At 41.1% G+C, this 15,818-nt stretch overlaps 1 protein-coding gene across 1 annotated transcript in view; it reads right to left on the minus strand.

The window, feature by feature from the left end:
* LOC114360020 (tau-tubulin kinase homolog Asator-like) overlaps window positions 1-15,818 on the minus strand; it is a 47,118-nt gene that overhangs the window by 12,725 nt on the left and 18,575 nt on the right. Inside the window, exons 3-5 of the mRNA XM_028314572.1 lie at window positions 9,665-9,735; window positions 8,932-9,032; window positions 7,705-7,766 (exon numbers count right to left, since the gene is read on the minus strand). Coding sequence (XP_028170373.1) covers window positions 7,705-7,766; window positions 8,932-9,032; window positions 9,665-9,735 — 234 coding nt within the window. The remainder of the gene's footprint in view (window positions 1-7,704; window positions 7,767-8,931; window positions 9,033-9,664; window positions 9,736-15,818) is intronic.

The following is a 15,818-nucleotide window of genomic DNA, read 5'->3' on the forward strand; positions in this document are numbered from 1 at the left end:
AGGTTAAAAATATATTTTACGATTAATACAACCTGAAATTCCGTAGCACGTGCAAAAATTCGGCCAAAAACCGGGTCAGAAGCAGCAAGTACGCGCACGCACATAGTGCGAATGCCAGATATTTCAGCATCCCACGCCGGCATGGTTAATGTACGACGGTTGACGCGCGACTGCGATTGAAAAGCTCTAAAATGCTTACTAACAAGCACCCCTTTTTACCCGACTGCGCGACGCAAAGGAGTGGTAATGTGTTTTTACCCGACTACGGCAAAGCAAAAGGAGGGTTATGATTTTGACAGGCTATGTATGTATGTATGTTCATCTGTTCCCTCGTAACTTCTAAACTACGAGTACTTATCAGAATTCGACAAATAACATATCATTAGAAGCGTCTTAATTGTACGCTGGTTATAGGCTATATGGGGTTTCACAAAATCTACGGCGTAGTCACACGTTATATTATCACATATACCTACCGTGGAACTTTGACAACGTGTGACTGCGGTTTTCCAAACATGAAAATTACTATGCAACTACATTAACAACTTTGTTCAGTTCAGTATTCTGATAATCTTGTTTTATACTTTTTCAGCGTCGTTTTTTGTCGTAGTTGGGTTTTATACAAACGCGATTCAGCATTGATGCAGTCGCAAAACATCTACCTTTAACCTAGGCGCAGATCAAGACTTTTTGTAGGCTGATAGTTGGGCCCGATTCTGGTTTGTATGAAGAATCAATCGGTGTTATGTGCGCACTATCTATCATACATCTCCATACTGATTAACTGCCCGGCCCAACTATCGGCCAACTCATAAGATAGGCCCCCTTATAATTGATATTTATTGTCCGTGGTGCATAATCTTTTCTTAAAGATTTTAAACCTTTGTTTGTCACCTGTCATCCGCTTTGCAATGGAGGGAAGTCGAACTTTAATTTCGAACTCCTATGTTTTTCTGATTAATTTTGCGGGTCCAATGACAGTTTAACTTTCCCCCGGGACAAACTTGACCTTCATTGGTTGGGTTATATTCCCGTTAACCCCTGCAGGTAATGCTTGTGTTAGGAGTGGGTTCACCACAATAGTCTAGCAGTCGATAAGGATCGTTTGGTGCCTTGAAATTAGGTGCTGATGATAAATATGATGATGATGATGATGATGACTTACCTCAGCAGAGGATTGGTCTGGACTCGCGGTGCATTTGCGACTTCCTCGCGCCTTTCTTCTCTCTGAAAATAACATGTAATTTATGAGCATATTGAATTAAATGACCAACTTATAACGATAAGTGTCAAATAAATCGTACTATCCGTGAAAAACAGAATTTAATGCGAACCCGTGGTATAAAGTTATTCGAAATCAAAATGAAAAACAAAAATATCTTTATTTGCTTGGAATATTTAGGCCGAGTTGCACCATCTTACTTTAACTTTGACAAACGTCAAAAATCTGTCAAAATCCATACAGAAAGCATCGATTATTGTTGCGGTTCAAATCAGGTGGTGCAAATCAGCCTTAAAGTATTACTTGCAAATAGTGCTGTTAAAGGATTTGCCACACTGGATGCGCTCTGCGATCAGGCCAAGTGAACGCAGCCCGCATGATGTATGAACAACATTGTCAGTCTCGACAATTTTTTATTGATGCGATCTGACCTTACAGGCCAGAGCAAAGAACGCAAACTGACAAGTGCGGGTTGCGTTCATTTGACCTGACCGCAGACCGTAAAACGCATCCAGTGTGACAAATGCTTCATACATAAGAATGTACGAAATTACCGAAGCGTAGTGGAGATAAAGATAAGGTTGTGTAAGCTAAGGTTATACATAGAATCAAGTTTCGCATCTCGCTGGGTTTCCAAGTTAAATGAGCCGAAAGCTCTCAGCCTGAGCTCACATAATGTCGTACATTAGACCCGAGTTCGTAATATTCTGACTTGAGTAAAGAGTGTCTTGCTATTTAAAGAAAATACAGATATTTTTTTTATCCACAACGAGGAAGCTCTTGGCCTGTATCTCACGCTCACTTGATTACCATCAGGCCGAAGATGGAAGCGTGCTTCACCCGGAATCCTCAACCACGGAGGAACTGGCTATCTTACCTCTAACTGCCGGAACACAACAATGCTGTTAACATTGTTGTTATATTATTAGGTGGTAAAGTTCATAAGCTTGTTTATTTTCAGTAATGACCTTTAAAAGCTCTAACGTCCGTATTCACAAACACCACTATGAGGTCTCACAGTACGCGTGGACGCACAGAGTGACAAACCAAACACAGAGCTCTATTCAACGCTGTGCGTTCGATTTGCTGCTTCACTGAAGCAAGCATCGTTGGTAAATACGGGCGTTATTCAATTAATTAATTAGAACCTGTTCACATAGTACGCCGACCTGACAGCCGATGCGGCAGCAAGGTTCCGAAGTGCAGGCCACGTATCGGAAAGCGCAGCGTATGTCCACTCGCAAGGTGGACCGACGACCTCACAAAGGTAACGACAACTGGCCATTATGGAAATCATTGGGGGAGGCCTATGTTCAGCAGTGGACGTCCTATGGCTGAGGGGCCGTTCAAGTATTACGTAAGCACCAAGGGGGGGTGGGGGGGTCTCCGTTTTGCTTATTTTGGATGACATAGGGGGTAGGGGGTCTAGATGATGATTACGTCATCGTTATCGTCATCGTTTTTTCGGGGATTCCCGCAAATAATACATATGCGTAGGCACTCGCTTTGAGAACTGATTAGGCAAATTACCGCACATTAGGGAAATTACCGTGCGCTATTCACTTGTCTAATAATTAACTCTCGTTGCACTGCCCATTGAAATTTGAGAGTCGTAGTCCGCATATTATACGCGAGGTCGGTGTCCCGCGCGCGTGTTTTGTTTGGATACTAAACGTATTGTAAGCATTGAAAGTTATCATTTGTGTTTATGTTGATGCATAATTGATGCAATTATGTTTGTTACGTTCTTTATTTCTGATTATATTTTTTTGTCCCTTACTCTATGTGTATCAGTTAAACCTAATATTTTCATGAATTTTCCTATTTTAAAAATGACAATATAAAAAAACATTTATAAAAAAAATGGTAAGAAATCTGCTTACGTAATACTTGAACGGCCCCTGAGATGATGATGATGATGAGCTCTCACCTGAGGTTCATGGCGCTTCGCCCGCTGTAGCGGCGCGGGCGCAGGGCCAGCCTCGGAGCCCGAGCCCTGCGACGCGGTGTCGGCCGATGATGATGACGACTCTGCAAGGAGAAACAAGAATATGGGCTTCTTATCATATCAATGCGGAATATACTCTTACTAGCACTGCCCGCGACTTCGTACGCGTGAAAATCATTTTTGTTCTGCACCTAGTGCGTTTTTCAGCGTGTCTGCTGTATCTTTTTGGTAAATAGTAGGTACTGGATTAACGATTAACGGACCTGGGATAATTTAACGGAAGTTAACGAGTCCGTTAACATTTTTTAAAGTTAACTTAAAAGTTAATCCGTTAATAGAAATGTTAACTTCGTTAATTAATGATTAACGGATTAACGAGTTAATGCCCAGCTATGTATATAGCCTATAGCCTTCCTCGATAAATGGGCTATCTAACACTGAAAGAATTTTTCTAATCGGACCGGTAGTTCCTGAGATTAGCGCGTTCAAGTAAACAAACAAACAAACTCTTCAGCTTTATAATATTAGTATAGATATGCCCGCCATACACAGCCAGAGTCAAAGTCAAAGCTTTTATTCAGTACTTAGGTCCTTTCCATAGCGCTTATACACGTCCCAAATATGTTTGATCCGAGCAATCCGAGCGTCATTATTGTAGTGTGCGTGTGCACTCATAGACGATTTAGCTGTTACCGATAACACTAAAACATCAGCGGAAGAATGGTGGGGCGCGTCTTCGCGGATGAACTATATCAAATTCAAATTCAAAATCTTTATTGCATTCTATGTTGTACATAAGGTCTTAAACAATATATTGTATAGTCTCAAACATAGACCCGGTTTGGGCACAGCAACATTGTGTTTTACAAACATTTATTTATTAATTCGGCATGCATATTAGTGTTAATAATTTCAGAAATATTGAAAAATCTTAATTTAACTGGAAGTATTTGATGTCATAATTTTAAAGATGTCAAGTCAATCAATATACTCATAGATACGTACCTGATCTATTTGACTGCTGCGCCGCCTGGTGCTTGAAGGGCGAATCCCTCTCGCAAGTTGGCTCTTGCTCCCTGCAACAAAGAAACGACAACCATAAATTGCATTATCAGTCCATGATAACTTGTACTTGTTTCTAAACTGAGACTGAGTTGCACTAATTTACTATAACAATAACCGGTGTTTTTGTTTGGAGATTGGCATATTTTTGACGTTTGTTAAAGTTAAAGTAAGATGGTGCAACTTAGCCTAAGTGATCTGAGTCAAGTCTAGTGATTAGATTCTGCCTCAGAGGTCCCGGATTAGATTTTCTCTCGGTTTTTCATAGCAGTATAGGCCGGTGGTATTGTCTTTCTGATTCAGAAATTCACACGGACGAAGCTACGAGTAAAACCTATGTTAAATAGGTAATTTATTTTACAAGAAATCAACAAGCGCAAACTAAAACTTTTTGACCGAACGCTCGAGATCCGTGCGGTTATAGCAAAAAGAAATAATCACTGCGACATTCGAGCACCTAACATAATTTAGATCTTTTATTATTATAAGAAAACTTTCTAAGTCAATTGGCGCGGATAATATTGCGGCAAAAGAAAGCCAATCCCGGTCAAAATAGGGCAAGGCTAGGCGAATATTATGTAACCGGGAAATGCTACCTTGTGATGTGACCTATACCGGCAGTACTTATTAAGAGCGTTGTAGCAAAAAGTTGGCGTTCGAATTTTAGGTTTTTATTGCTTGACGTCGCGTAGTGAGTGCGCAAACTGCATTTATCTGTACAATTTCAACGCTGCGTCGACTAAACGATCTTAATCCGTAGTTGTATCGTACCTAAGACAGTACATCATACATAATAATAAAGAAATAATGTATAATTTACCTATTTGATTTTTTCTCAGATCAGACTTTTAGCAAAATCAAGTTACGTAATTAATGTATTTTTTACACTAGTAAATCCCGCGACAAGTTTTTAATCTTTAAATTGAGTAAAGTAATAAGTTGATGGGTTTGAAAGAATTTATGTTTTATTTTATTCTTTTTACAGCATCAAAAGCTTGTTTATGAAAAATATTTACTAAAGGGTGGAAAATTGGCGATGAACTTTTTTATACGCAATATTTTTAATTTTTAGTTTTTTTTTGTGTTCACGCATTTGAAGTCGGTTTTATTTTTTTTAAAAGTTAATCGCAACATTTTTCATTATTGCTCTGCTCCTATTGATCGTGGCCTCGTTCCTCGATAAATGGGCTATCTAACACTGAAAGAATTTTTCAAATCGGACCAGTAGTTCCGGAGATTAGCGTGTTCAAGTAAACAAACAAACAAACTCTTCAGCTATATAATATTAGTATAGATAGGGCTATCGACTCGCCACTACAAGCTAGTGACAGATATCACTCAACAGATGGCTCTGATGCTTACTATGACACACGCGTCCACGCCTACAAACCTGCATCGCGGTAGTAAATATTTCCGACTAAGATGGTTGGAGATACAATTGGACCTTGGTCCCCGCCCTGAGCTAGACGACACCCGCTCGGAAAGATAGTAATTAACATCCTCTAGTAATCTAGTGGTCGGTATCTATGTCCCACAAAGTTCATAAATAAACACTTATGTTAATTCTAGAATTTCTGTAAAACCTACCTAAATATTGAAATTCATCTGGAACCAAAAACTATACAAGCATTTAAACTTTTTATGGAAATATATGAGCGCGGACGTCACATTACACGCGTACTATGGGACACTGCTTGCAGTTTCAACGTGTACAGTGATGTCACGAGATTACAAATACATGTACCTATCTTGGATATATTCGAAAAAGAAAAGCACACTTGCATAATTTGATAATGCCAAGGCTAAAAATATATTTTACGATGTACAACCTGAAATTCCGTAGCACGTGCAAAAATTCGGCCAAAAACCGGGTCAGAAGCAGCAAGTACGCGCACGCACATAGTGCGAATGCCAGATATTTCAGCATGCCACGCCGGCATGGTTAATGTACGACGGTTGACGCGCGACTGCGATTGAAAAGCTCTAAAATGCTTACTAACAAGCACCCTTTTTTACCCGAAGGGTTATGTTACGGCCCTTTTTACCCGACTGCGCGACGCAAAGGAGTGGTAATGTGTTTTTACCCGACTACGGCAGAGCAAAAGGAGGGTTATGATTTTGACAGGCTATGTATGTATGTATGTTCATCTGTTCCCTCGTAACTTCTAAACTACGAGTACTTATCAGAATTCGACAAATAACATATCATTAGAAGCGTCTTAATTGTACGCTGGTTATAGGCTATATGGGGTTTCACAAAATCTACGGCGTAGTCACACGTTACATTATCACATATACCTACCTACCGTGGCACTTTGACAACGTGTGACTGCGGTTTTCCAAACATGAAAATTACTATGCAACTACATTAACAACTTGGTCAGTTCAGTATTCTGATAATCTTGTTTTATACTTTTTCAGCGACGTTTTTTGTCGTAGTTGGGTTTTATACAAACGCGATTCAGCATTGATGCAGTCGCAAAACATCTATCTTTAGCCTAGGCGCAGATCACAGACTTTTTGTAGGCTGATAGTTGGGCCCGATTCTAGTTTGTATGAAGAATCAATCGGTGTTATGTGCGCACTATCATACATCTCCAATTCTCCATACTGATTAACTCATAAGATAGGCCCCCTTAATTGATATTTATTGTCCGTGGTGCATAATCTTTTCTTAAAGATTTTAAACCTTTGTTTGTCACCTGTCATCCGCTTTGAAATGGAGGGAAGTCGAACTTTTTCGAACTCCTCCTATGTTCTTCTGATTAATTTCGTTGCGGGTCCAATGACAGTTTAACTTTCCCCCGGGAGAAACTTGACCTTCACTGGTTGGGTTTTTGTGGCGGTCAAGCTGTAGATCCTGGCTACACAGGAGTTGCGGTGGTGGGAACGAGAGGTGGGAATAGTCCCGTTATCGGCCAACTAAAAGTGCCTAGCGCCTAGGCTTTAACTGCCGGCCCAACTATCGGCCAACTCATAAGATAGGCCCCCTTAATTGATATTTATTGTCCGTGGTGCATAATCTTTTCTTAAAGGTTTTAAACCTTTGTTTGTCACCTGTCATCCGCTTTGCAATGGAGGGAAGTCGAACTTTAATTTCGAACTCCTATGTTCTTCTGATTAATTTCGTTGCGGGTCCAATGACAGTTTAACTTTCCCCCGGGAGAAACTTGACCTTCACTGGTTGGGTTTTTGTGGCGGTCAAGCTGTAGATCCTGGCTACACAGGAGTTGCGGTGGTGGGAACGAGAGGTGGGAATAGTCCCGTTATCGGCCAACTAAAAGTGCCTAGCGCCTAGGCTTAGCCTATCTTAGCAACCCCTTTAGATTTTTTCCACAAATTGCTAATGTTCCCGTTAACCCCTGCAGCAAATGCTTGTGTGTGGGTTCACTACAACAGTCCAGCGGTCGATGGGAATCGTTGGACTATTGGTTCTTTGAAATAAAGTGATGATGATGATGATGACTCTTACCTCAGCAGAGGATTGGTCTGGACTCGCGGCGCATTTGCGACTTCCTCGCGCCTTTCTTCTCTCTGAAAATAACATGTAATTTATGAGCATATTGAATTAAATGGCCAACTTATAAACAATAAGTGTCAAATAAGTCGTACTAAACGTAAAAACTGAATTTAATGCGAACCCGTTATTCGAAACCAAAATGAAAAACAAAAATATCTTTAATTGCTTGGAATATTTAGTTAGGCTGAGTTGCACCATCTTACTTTAACTTTGACAAAAGTCGAAAATCTGTCAAAATCCATACAGAAAGCATCGATTATTGTTGCGGTTCAAATCAGGTGGTGCAAATCAGCCTTAAAGTATTACTTGCAAATAGTGCTGTTAAAGGATTTGCCACACTGGATGCGCTCTGCGATCAGGCCAAGTGAACGCAGCCCGCATGATGTATGAACAACATTGTCAGTCTCGACAATTTTTATGGGCCAGAGCAAAGAACGCAAACTGACAAGTGCGGGCTGCGTTCATTTGACCTGACCGCAGACCGTAAAACGCAACCATTGTGAAAAATGCTTCATACATAAGAATGTACGAAATTGCCGAAGCGTAGTGGAGATAAAGATAAGGTTGTGTAAGCTAAGGTTATACATAGAATCAAGTTTCGCATCTCGCTGGGTTTCCAAGTTAAATGAGCCGAAAGCTCTCAGCCTGAGCTCACATAATGTCGTACATTAGACCCGAGTTCGTAATATTCTGACTTGAGTAAAGAGTGTCTTGCTATTTAAAGAAAAGAGATATTATTAGGCTCTAACGCCCGCCTCATTACTATGACGTCTCACAGTGCGCGTGGACGCACAGTGTGACACATAAACCAATCACAGAGCTTTTTTCAACACTGTGCGTTCGATTTGCTGCTTCACTGAAGCAAGCATCGTTTGTAAATACGAGCGTTATTCAATTAAATAATTAATTAGAACCTGTTCACATAGTACGCCGACCTGACAGCCGATGCGGCAGCAAGGTTCCGAAGTGGAGGCCACGTATCGGAAAGCGCTGCGTAGGATGTCCACCAAGGTGGACCGACGACCTTATAAAGGTAACGACAACTGGCCTTTATGGAAATTATTGGGGGAGGCCTATGTTCAGCAGTGGACGTCCTATGGCTGAGATGATGATGATGAGGTTCATGGCATAGTACTAGAACAACGGTAGTTATCATTGATGATGATGATGAGCTCTCACCTGAGGTTCATGGCGCTTCGCCCGCTGTAGCGGCGCGGGCGCGGGGCCAGCCTCGGAACCCGAGCCCTGCGACGCGGTGTCGGCCGATGATGATGACGACTCTGCAAGGAGAACCAGGTATGTCATAAGTCATTTATAAATTCTGCAAAATGACTTTCAGTTTAGGGCTTTTTTCCCGCCTCTCGTTTCCACCGCTGCAACTCCTGTGTAGCCAGGATCTACAGCTTGACCGCCAATAACACAACCAATGAAGGCTAAGTTTGTCCCGGGGGAAAGTTAAACTGTCATTGGACCCGCAACGAAATTAATCAGAAGAACATAGGAGTTCGAAGTTAGGGCTATATTTCACCGGGACACCGGCGGCGCAACCAGTCGCCGGCTACCAACAAAATGTATACAACTCTATAGAGAGTTACTCACCTGGTGTCCGTTTGGTTGCGCAAAGCTGTATACATTTTGCTGGTAGCGGCGACTGGTTGCGCCGCCATGGTGTCCCGGTGAAATATAGCCCTTAAGGTTCAACAACAAACAATTTTTAAATTTACCGAGATATCTTTGGACAATTTCACACAGCGCCATCCAGCCTCAAAGTACCTAAGCAACTAAATTCAATATAGGCCCTTTTCAGGACACATAAACACGTCCCAATATAGCTTGCCCTACCACCACTTCGGGAGAACATATCAGCTGGTGCTGAAGAAGAAAGAGTGAAGAAAGTGAGGAAAACACTTGCCTGATCTATTCGACTGCTGCGCCGCCTGGTGCTTGAAGGGCGAATCCCTCTCGCAGGTTGGCTCTTGCTCCCTGCAACAAAGAAACAACAATCATTGACTCATCTCTGCATTGCCTCAAGGTTAACTGGTAGATAATGTTGTAACGGATTAAGTCTTCCTATTATACGCTCTGGGTGTTATTAAGAAATAACTTAATTAATAACTTAAATAAAAGCCACGATACCCGAACGGTGAAGGGGTCGGATTGGCCGACTCGTGATCCGGGGAACGCGGGTTCGGTCCTCGCCGCCGCTTGACTATTGTGGTGAGCTCACTCGTAACACAAGCATATTTAGAACGAGGGGCTAACGGGAGTATTAGTAATTTGTGCAATAACAACTTACTAATAATCTTAAAAAAAAAAACTATCACATTTTGGCGACTCTTTGCATTTGATCTTTTAATCATGAGATTCTGTCGTTGCAGCATCGCGATTTCAGGTTTGATTTTTATTATCGACATGTAGTGGCTTAGTGAGACTGCCTTCTGTCTGTCAGGTCCCAGATTCGATTCAAATTGGAGCAAAATGTTCGGAAATGGTGTTGGATTGGTGAAAGAGCTTTTTCTAATTCTCCTTGCCCAACTCTGTCGCCATAACAATAATGTTAGCAGCATTTTTGTATTCTGGCAGTTTGAGGTAAGATAGTCAGTTATACAGATATGTAAATAACTTATTTCACAACCCATCTTTTTATCCGAACGCTCGAAATCCGTGCGGTTATAGCAAAAAGAAATAATCACTGCGACATTCGACACCTAACATAATTTAGATCTTTTATTATTATAAGAAAACTTTCTAAGTCCATTGGCGCGGATAATATTGCGGCAAAAGAAAGCCAATCCCGGTCAAAATAGGGCAAGGCTAGGCGAATATTATGTAACCGGGAAATGCTACCTTGTGATTGTGACCTATACCGGCAGTACTTATTAACCCCATTTTAGCTTGGCATTTCGCATTATTAGATGCGTTGGTTACTCCGAGAAACGTCCGAAGTTTTGAATGTTGCCATCCCTCTCATTCATAGCGATATGCCAGCATGAGTGACGGTGACAGATAGACTCGAAACTGTGAACAGTCGGAGTTGACCTCCTGATCCTACCTCTCTTTTCCATCACTGCGATTCCTGTCATTATCATCATCATAATTTCAGCCACAGGACGTCCACTGCTGAACATAGGCCTCCCCCAATGGTCAGTTGGTAGCGGCCTGCATCCAGCGCCTTCCTGCTACCTTTATGAGGTCGTCGCGTCGGCCTAAGGCCTATAGTGAGAGGTCACAATTTCTGTATTTCGGGACAAATCCCACCGATACGTTTATTTGGGATAAGCCGAGCTATTAATGCAATTTTCTAACGAGATCGAATCAGAAATGAGGAGATTCGTAGGAGAACCAAAGTAACAGATACAGCCCGCAGAATTGCCAGGCAGTGGACGGGGCACATAGCTCGTAGAGCTGATGGCCGTTGGGGCAGAAAAGTTCTCCAGTGGCTAACACGGGCCACCCGCAGGCCTTGCATTCAGTGGACTAACGATCTGGTAAAGGTCGCGGGAAACACCTGGATGTGGACAGCGCAGGACCAGTCGCTGCGGAAATTTATGGAGGATGCTTTTGTCCAGCAGTGGACAACATTAGGCTGAAAATGTTGAAATAAACAAGCGACTGCCACTTTTAGGGAGATACCGGGACTAGTTCCACCTTTCTTTCCCATCCTTTCTTGTTTCTACTACTATAAACCACAGATATGATGGTCAGTATTTGGTAAACAAATAGACAGAGCGCTGGTAGGGCCCATAAGATAAGGATACATTTAAAATGGCCCTTTTAATGCTTTTAACGCTGAGCGGGTGCCTATTGGTACAGTTTTTTCTCACCTCTTGTTTTAATAGCCTACATATTATGTGTTTTTGTTGTTTTTTTTTGTATTGTGTCTTTTTTTACTGTGTCAATATACCTTTTCTATTCTATTCTATTTTCTTACTGTTATTTGACGTTCGTAAGTGCCACTAGTGATTTGAATTGACAAATTGAATAAAATATATTTGATTTTGATTGATAGTTACAATTTTGTGCAAATAAAACAACTCGCAAAATCACTTAAAACTCTAAAAACAACTAATAACAAAGATATAAACAATAAACAACTAGCTATCTCTCTAAAATTTCCAAGACCTATCAAATGTGGGTCAACGCATTCAATTAACAGCAATTAATCATGTCTAATTACGCTATTATCTAATTATTATCGAGCAGTTATTTATAGCAATTTATTCCCTAATTATGATAAAAGATAAAACAAATTTTTGTTTATGCCTAACTCGCATTAGTTACTAAGGAGACGATACACATGCAAATTCAACCATTCCCACCTCTCGTTCCCACCGCTGCAACTTCTGTGTAGCCAGGATCTACAGCTTGACCGCCAATAAAAACCCAACCAGTGAAGGTCAAGTTTGTCCCGGGGGAAAGTTGAACTGTCATTAGACCCGTAACGAAGTTAATCAGAAGAACATAGATGTTCGAAGTTAAGGTTCGACATGCAAGTAAAACTAAAATCATTATCATTTCAGCCACAGGACGTCCACTGCTGAACATAGATTTCAAGACTGACCGGTTAGTAGCGGCCTGCATTCAGCGCCATCCTGAGCTACATTTATAAGGTCGACTGTCCATCTTGTAGGTGGACGTCTAAAGCTATGGACGTACTGGATACATGCATTCTAGTTAGAAAAGTGTAAAAAAGTTGCCGAAACATTTAAGCGGAACTATTGAGGCGGTCTAATCGCTAGAAAGCAACCTCTTCCACAAAACTCTTCTACCCGGAAGAAGTTAAAATAATTCAGTAACTACTAGCTTCTGCCCGCGTCTTCACCCGCGTGAAATTTAGTGCCACAGATTGGCATAAATTATAGCCTATATGTTAATCTGGGTTACAAATAATAATACTGTAAAGTTTCAACCAAATCCATTCAGTAGTTTTTGCGTGAAAGAGTAACAAACATCCACACAAACTTTCACCTTTGTAATATTAGTAGGATTCAATATTTCAGATCATGATTAAGTCGTAACTGTCCTAAGTTTTAACTGTCCTTCTTACAAAGGGCGTAAATTGCAACTAAACCAAGATGTTTTTCATTCCTACCTACCAAGCAATCAGCGCCTATGCCAAATGTTCAAATGAAACACGCAAGGTTACGGCTGTGAAGAAAAAGCGAAGGCCGTTACCATTTTTTTGGCATTTTTTACCCAACTTAGTAATGAGTGGTACTATTTTTGGGAGGTTACATACTTGTACTTAGTTGCTTTAAAAGTAATTTAAAGTCTCTATGGTCTAGTGGTCATTTCTCTCTATCGACCAGGAAGTACTGGGTTTTATCCCGTATATTGAAATTGGTGAAAGATTTAATGAAGGCTACTGACAACGCCATTCTTGTGGCGGATATTTGGGCCGACGCTGTGTAGGTTTGTTGTCGACACGACAGGAAGAAGATTGAAATGTTTTTCGATGTCACACTGTGCGTCCACGCGCACTGTGAGACCAGACCTAATAGTAATGTTTGTAAATACGGGAGTAAGCATATCAGCATTCAACACTACGTAGGGGACCCAGATCCTGGCTACACAGGAGTTGCAGCGGTGGGAACGAGGTGGGAATAGTCCCGTTGCAGTAAGAGCTATTTTACGAGCATTTTTCAACCGACTTCAAAAAAGGAGGAGGTTCTCAATTCGACCCGTATGTTTTTTTTTTTTCTATGTTTGTTACGCGATAACTCCGCCAATTATGANCCCATTAGTCACTCTGATTGGTCAGAAATAATGATTGACTTATGATCGAGTTGCAACACATTGTGTATTGTGTCGGGACAGATTTTCTTTGTAATCCACCAACCAGTTACGAGTAGGGGTCGCAATACCGAATCATTTCAGCAAAACCGGTATTTTCGGTATTGGCTCCAGACGAATACCGATAATCCGGTATTTTCGATATTTCCGAGATTAAGCTTAATTTAGCAAATTTAGTATAATAAAGTTAGTTTGCGCAGGTATAGTAAGTAGGTACCTAACCTAAATTAATTTATCTTCTAAATAAAACAAAATTCAGTCCAAATCAAATTGAGTTATAAAGAGGTATTCGCTGGGTGCGAAGTACTAGGTGGGGGGGACATAATCTATCGCAGCGCTCATGGTGGTCAAAAGTAGAAATAATGTAAGCTCTGTCATCAGATGTATCTGTCAATGGCAAAGCGATTCTACATAATACATTTTAATATCATTAATTAATCGCATGAAGAGGGTCCTNATTGGGGATGAACTTTTTTATACGCAATATCTCCGCCGATTATAAATCAATTTGAACGATTATTTTTTTGTTGAATAGGTATTATCAAAAGGGTGGTTTCATGCGAATTTGAAGAAAATATTTCACCCCCAAGGGAGGAAAATTGGGGATGAACTTTTTTATACGCAATATTTTTAATTTTTAGTTTTTTTTTGTGTTCACGCATTTGAAGTCGGTTTTATTTTTTAAAAAAGTTAATTATAGTTGGATGGGCTGCAGCCTGTACATTATTATTATTATTATTGGTTTTGGGCCTTCATTTGCGCCAGCTCGACCAGGTTTGATCTATTGTGGCAGCCCTTGTCTTTAGAGTTCACTGCTTAGTCCCGTTGAGTCTATTAATTTAGCCTGTACATTAGGGAGGCAATAAAATTCTTAAATGATAATAATCAATATCAGATATGGAAAAGAATACTTCAAAATAGTATTAATATGTAAATTTTATGGGAGGGTCGCATTGTAGAGGGCTATTAAGCAAGTGCTTACTACGAAGTAAAAAAAACCGAAGTGAAAAAAACAAGTACTTTTGTGATTTTGACGTTCGTTCGTTCGTTTCAGCCAAATAATGTCCACTGCCTCCCCCAAAAATTTCCACAAAACCGGTCCTACGCTTCCCGCACCCAGGTGCTTCCGCGACTAGGGTTGCCAGGTGTCCGGCTTTAGCCGGACATGTTTGGCTTTTTACGGTCTTGTCCGGCCTGTCCGGCTTTTTATTTGGCTGCCGCGCCAGGCGAAAGTCGAGCCACAGAATGAAGCGCACGCATCAGGACGTTGGGCAACCGAAGATGATAGGTAGTTCTCACTCGTGAGCTATGACTCAAATTACACCCCCCCCCCACATGTCCGGCTTTTAGGGTTAAGTGTCGGCCGTTTGGTGTAGTGGTTCGAAACGGACTACTATTCTGGAGGTAGCGGGTTCGATTCCCGCACAGTACAAACAGTTGTGTGCATGAACATATTTGTTTGTATTGGACTGGGTGTTTTCTATGTATAATAATTATGTATTTACAAAAAAAAAAAGTATTTAAGTATGTTTATATCCGNCAAATCATTGCACTAAATTCCCTACTAAGATAAGAGAGACGATACACATGCAAATTCGACCATTCCCACCTCTCGTTCCCACCGCTGCAACTCCTGTGTAGCCAGGATCTACAGCTTGACCGCCAATAAACCAACCAGTGAAGGTCAAGTTTGTCCCGGGGGAAAGTTGAACTGTCATTAGACCCGCAACGAAGTTAATCAGAAGAACATAGGAGTTCGAAGTTAAGGTTCGACAAATCGACATGCAAGTAAAACAGAATCATCAACATCATTTCAGCCACAGGACGTCCACTGCTGAACATAGGCGTCCCCAATGATTTCAATACTGACCGATTAGTAGTGGCCTACATTCAGCGCCATCCTGAGCTACCTTTATAAGGTCGTCTGTCCACCTTGTAGGTGGACGTCTCAAACTATAGACGTACTGGATACATGCATTCTAGTTAGAAAAGCGTACAAAAGTTGGCGAGACATTTAAGCGGTTCACAACCTTTTAGGCGGTTTAATCGCAAGGAAGCGACCTCTTCCACAAAACTCTTCTACCCGGAAGAAGTTAAAATAATTCAGTAACTATTCAATATTTTAGATCATGATTAAGTCGTCGTAACTGTCTCTTTTTTACAAAAGGGCGTAAATTGCAACTAAACCAAGATGTTTTTCATTCCTACCTACCAAGCAATCAGCGCCTATGCCAAATGTTCAAATGAAGCACGCAAGGTTACGGCTGTGAAGA

The sequence above is a fragment of the Ostrinia furnacalis genome, unplaced genomic scaffold (genome assembly GCF_004193835.3).
Source record: "Ostrinia furnacalis isolate ACB-3 unplaced genomic scaffold, ASM419383v2 OfSCF4792, whole genome shotgun sequence".
NCBI classification, from domain to species: Eukaryota; Metazoa; Arthropoda; class Insecta; order Lepidoptera; family Crambidae; genus Ostrinia; species Ostrinia furnacalis.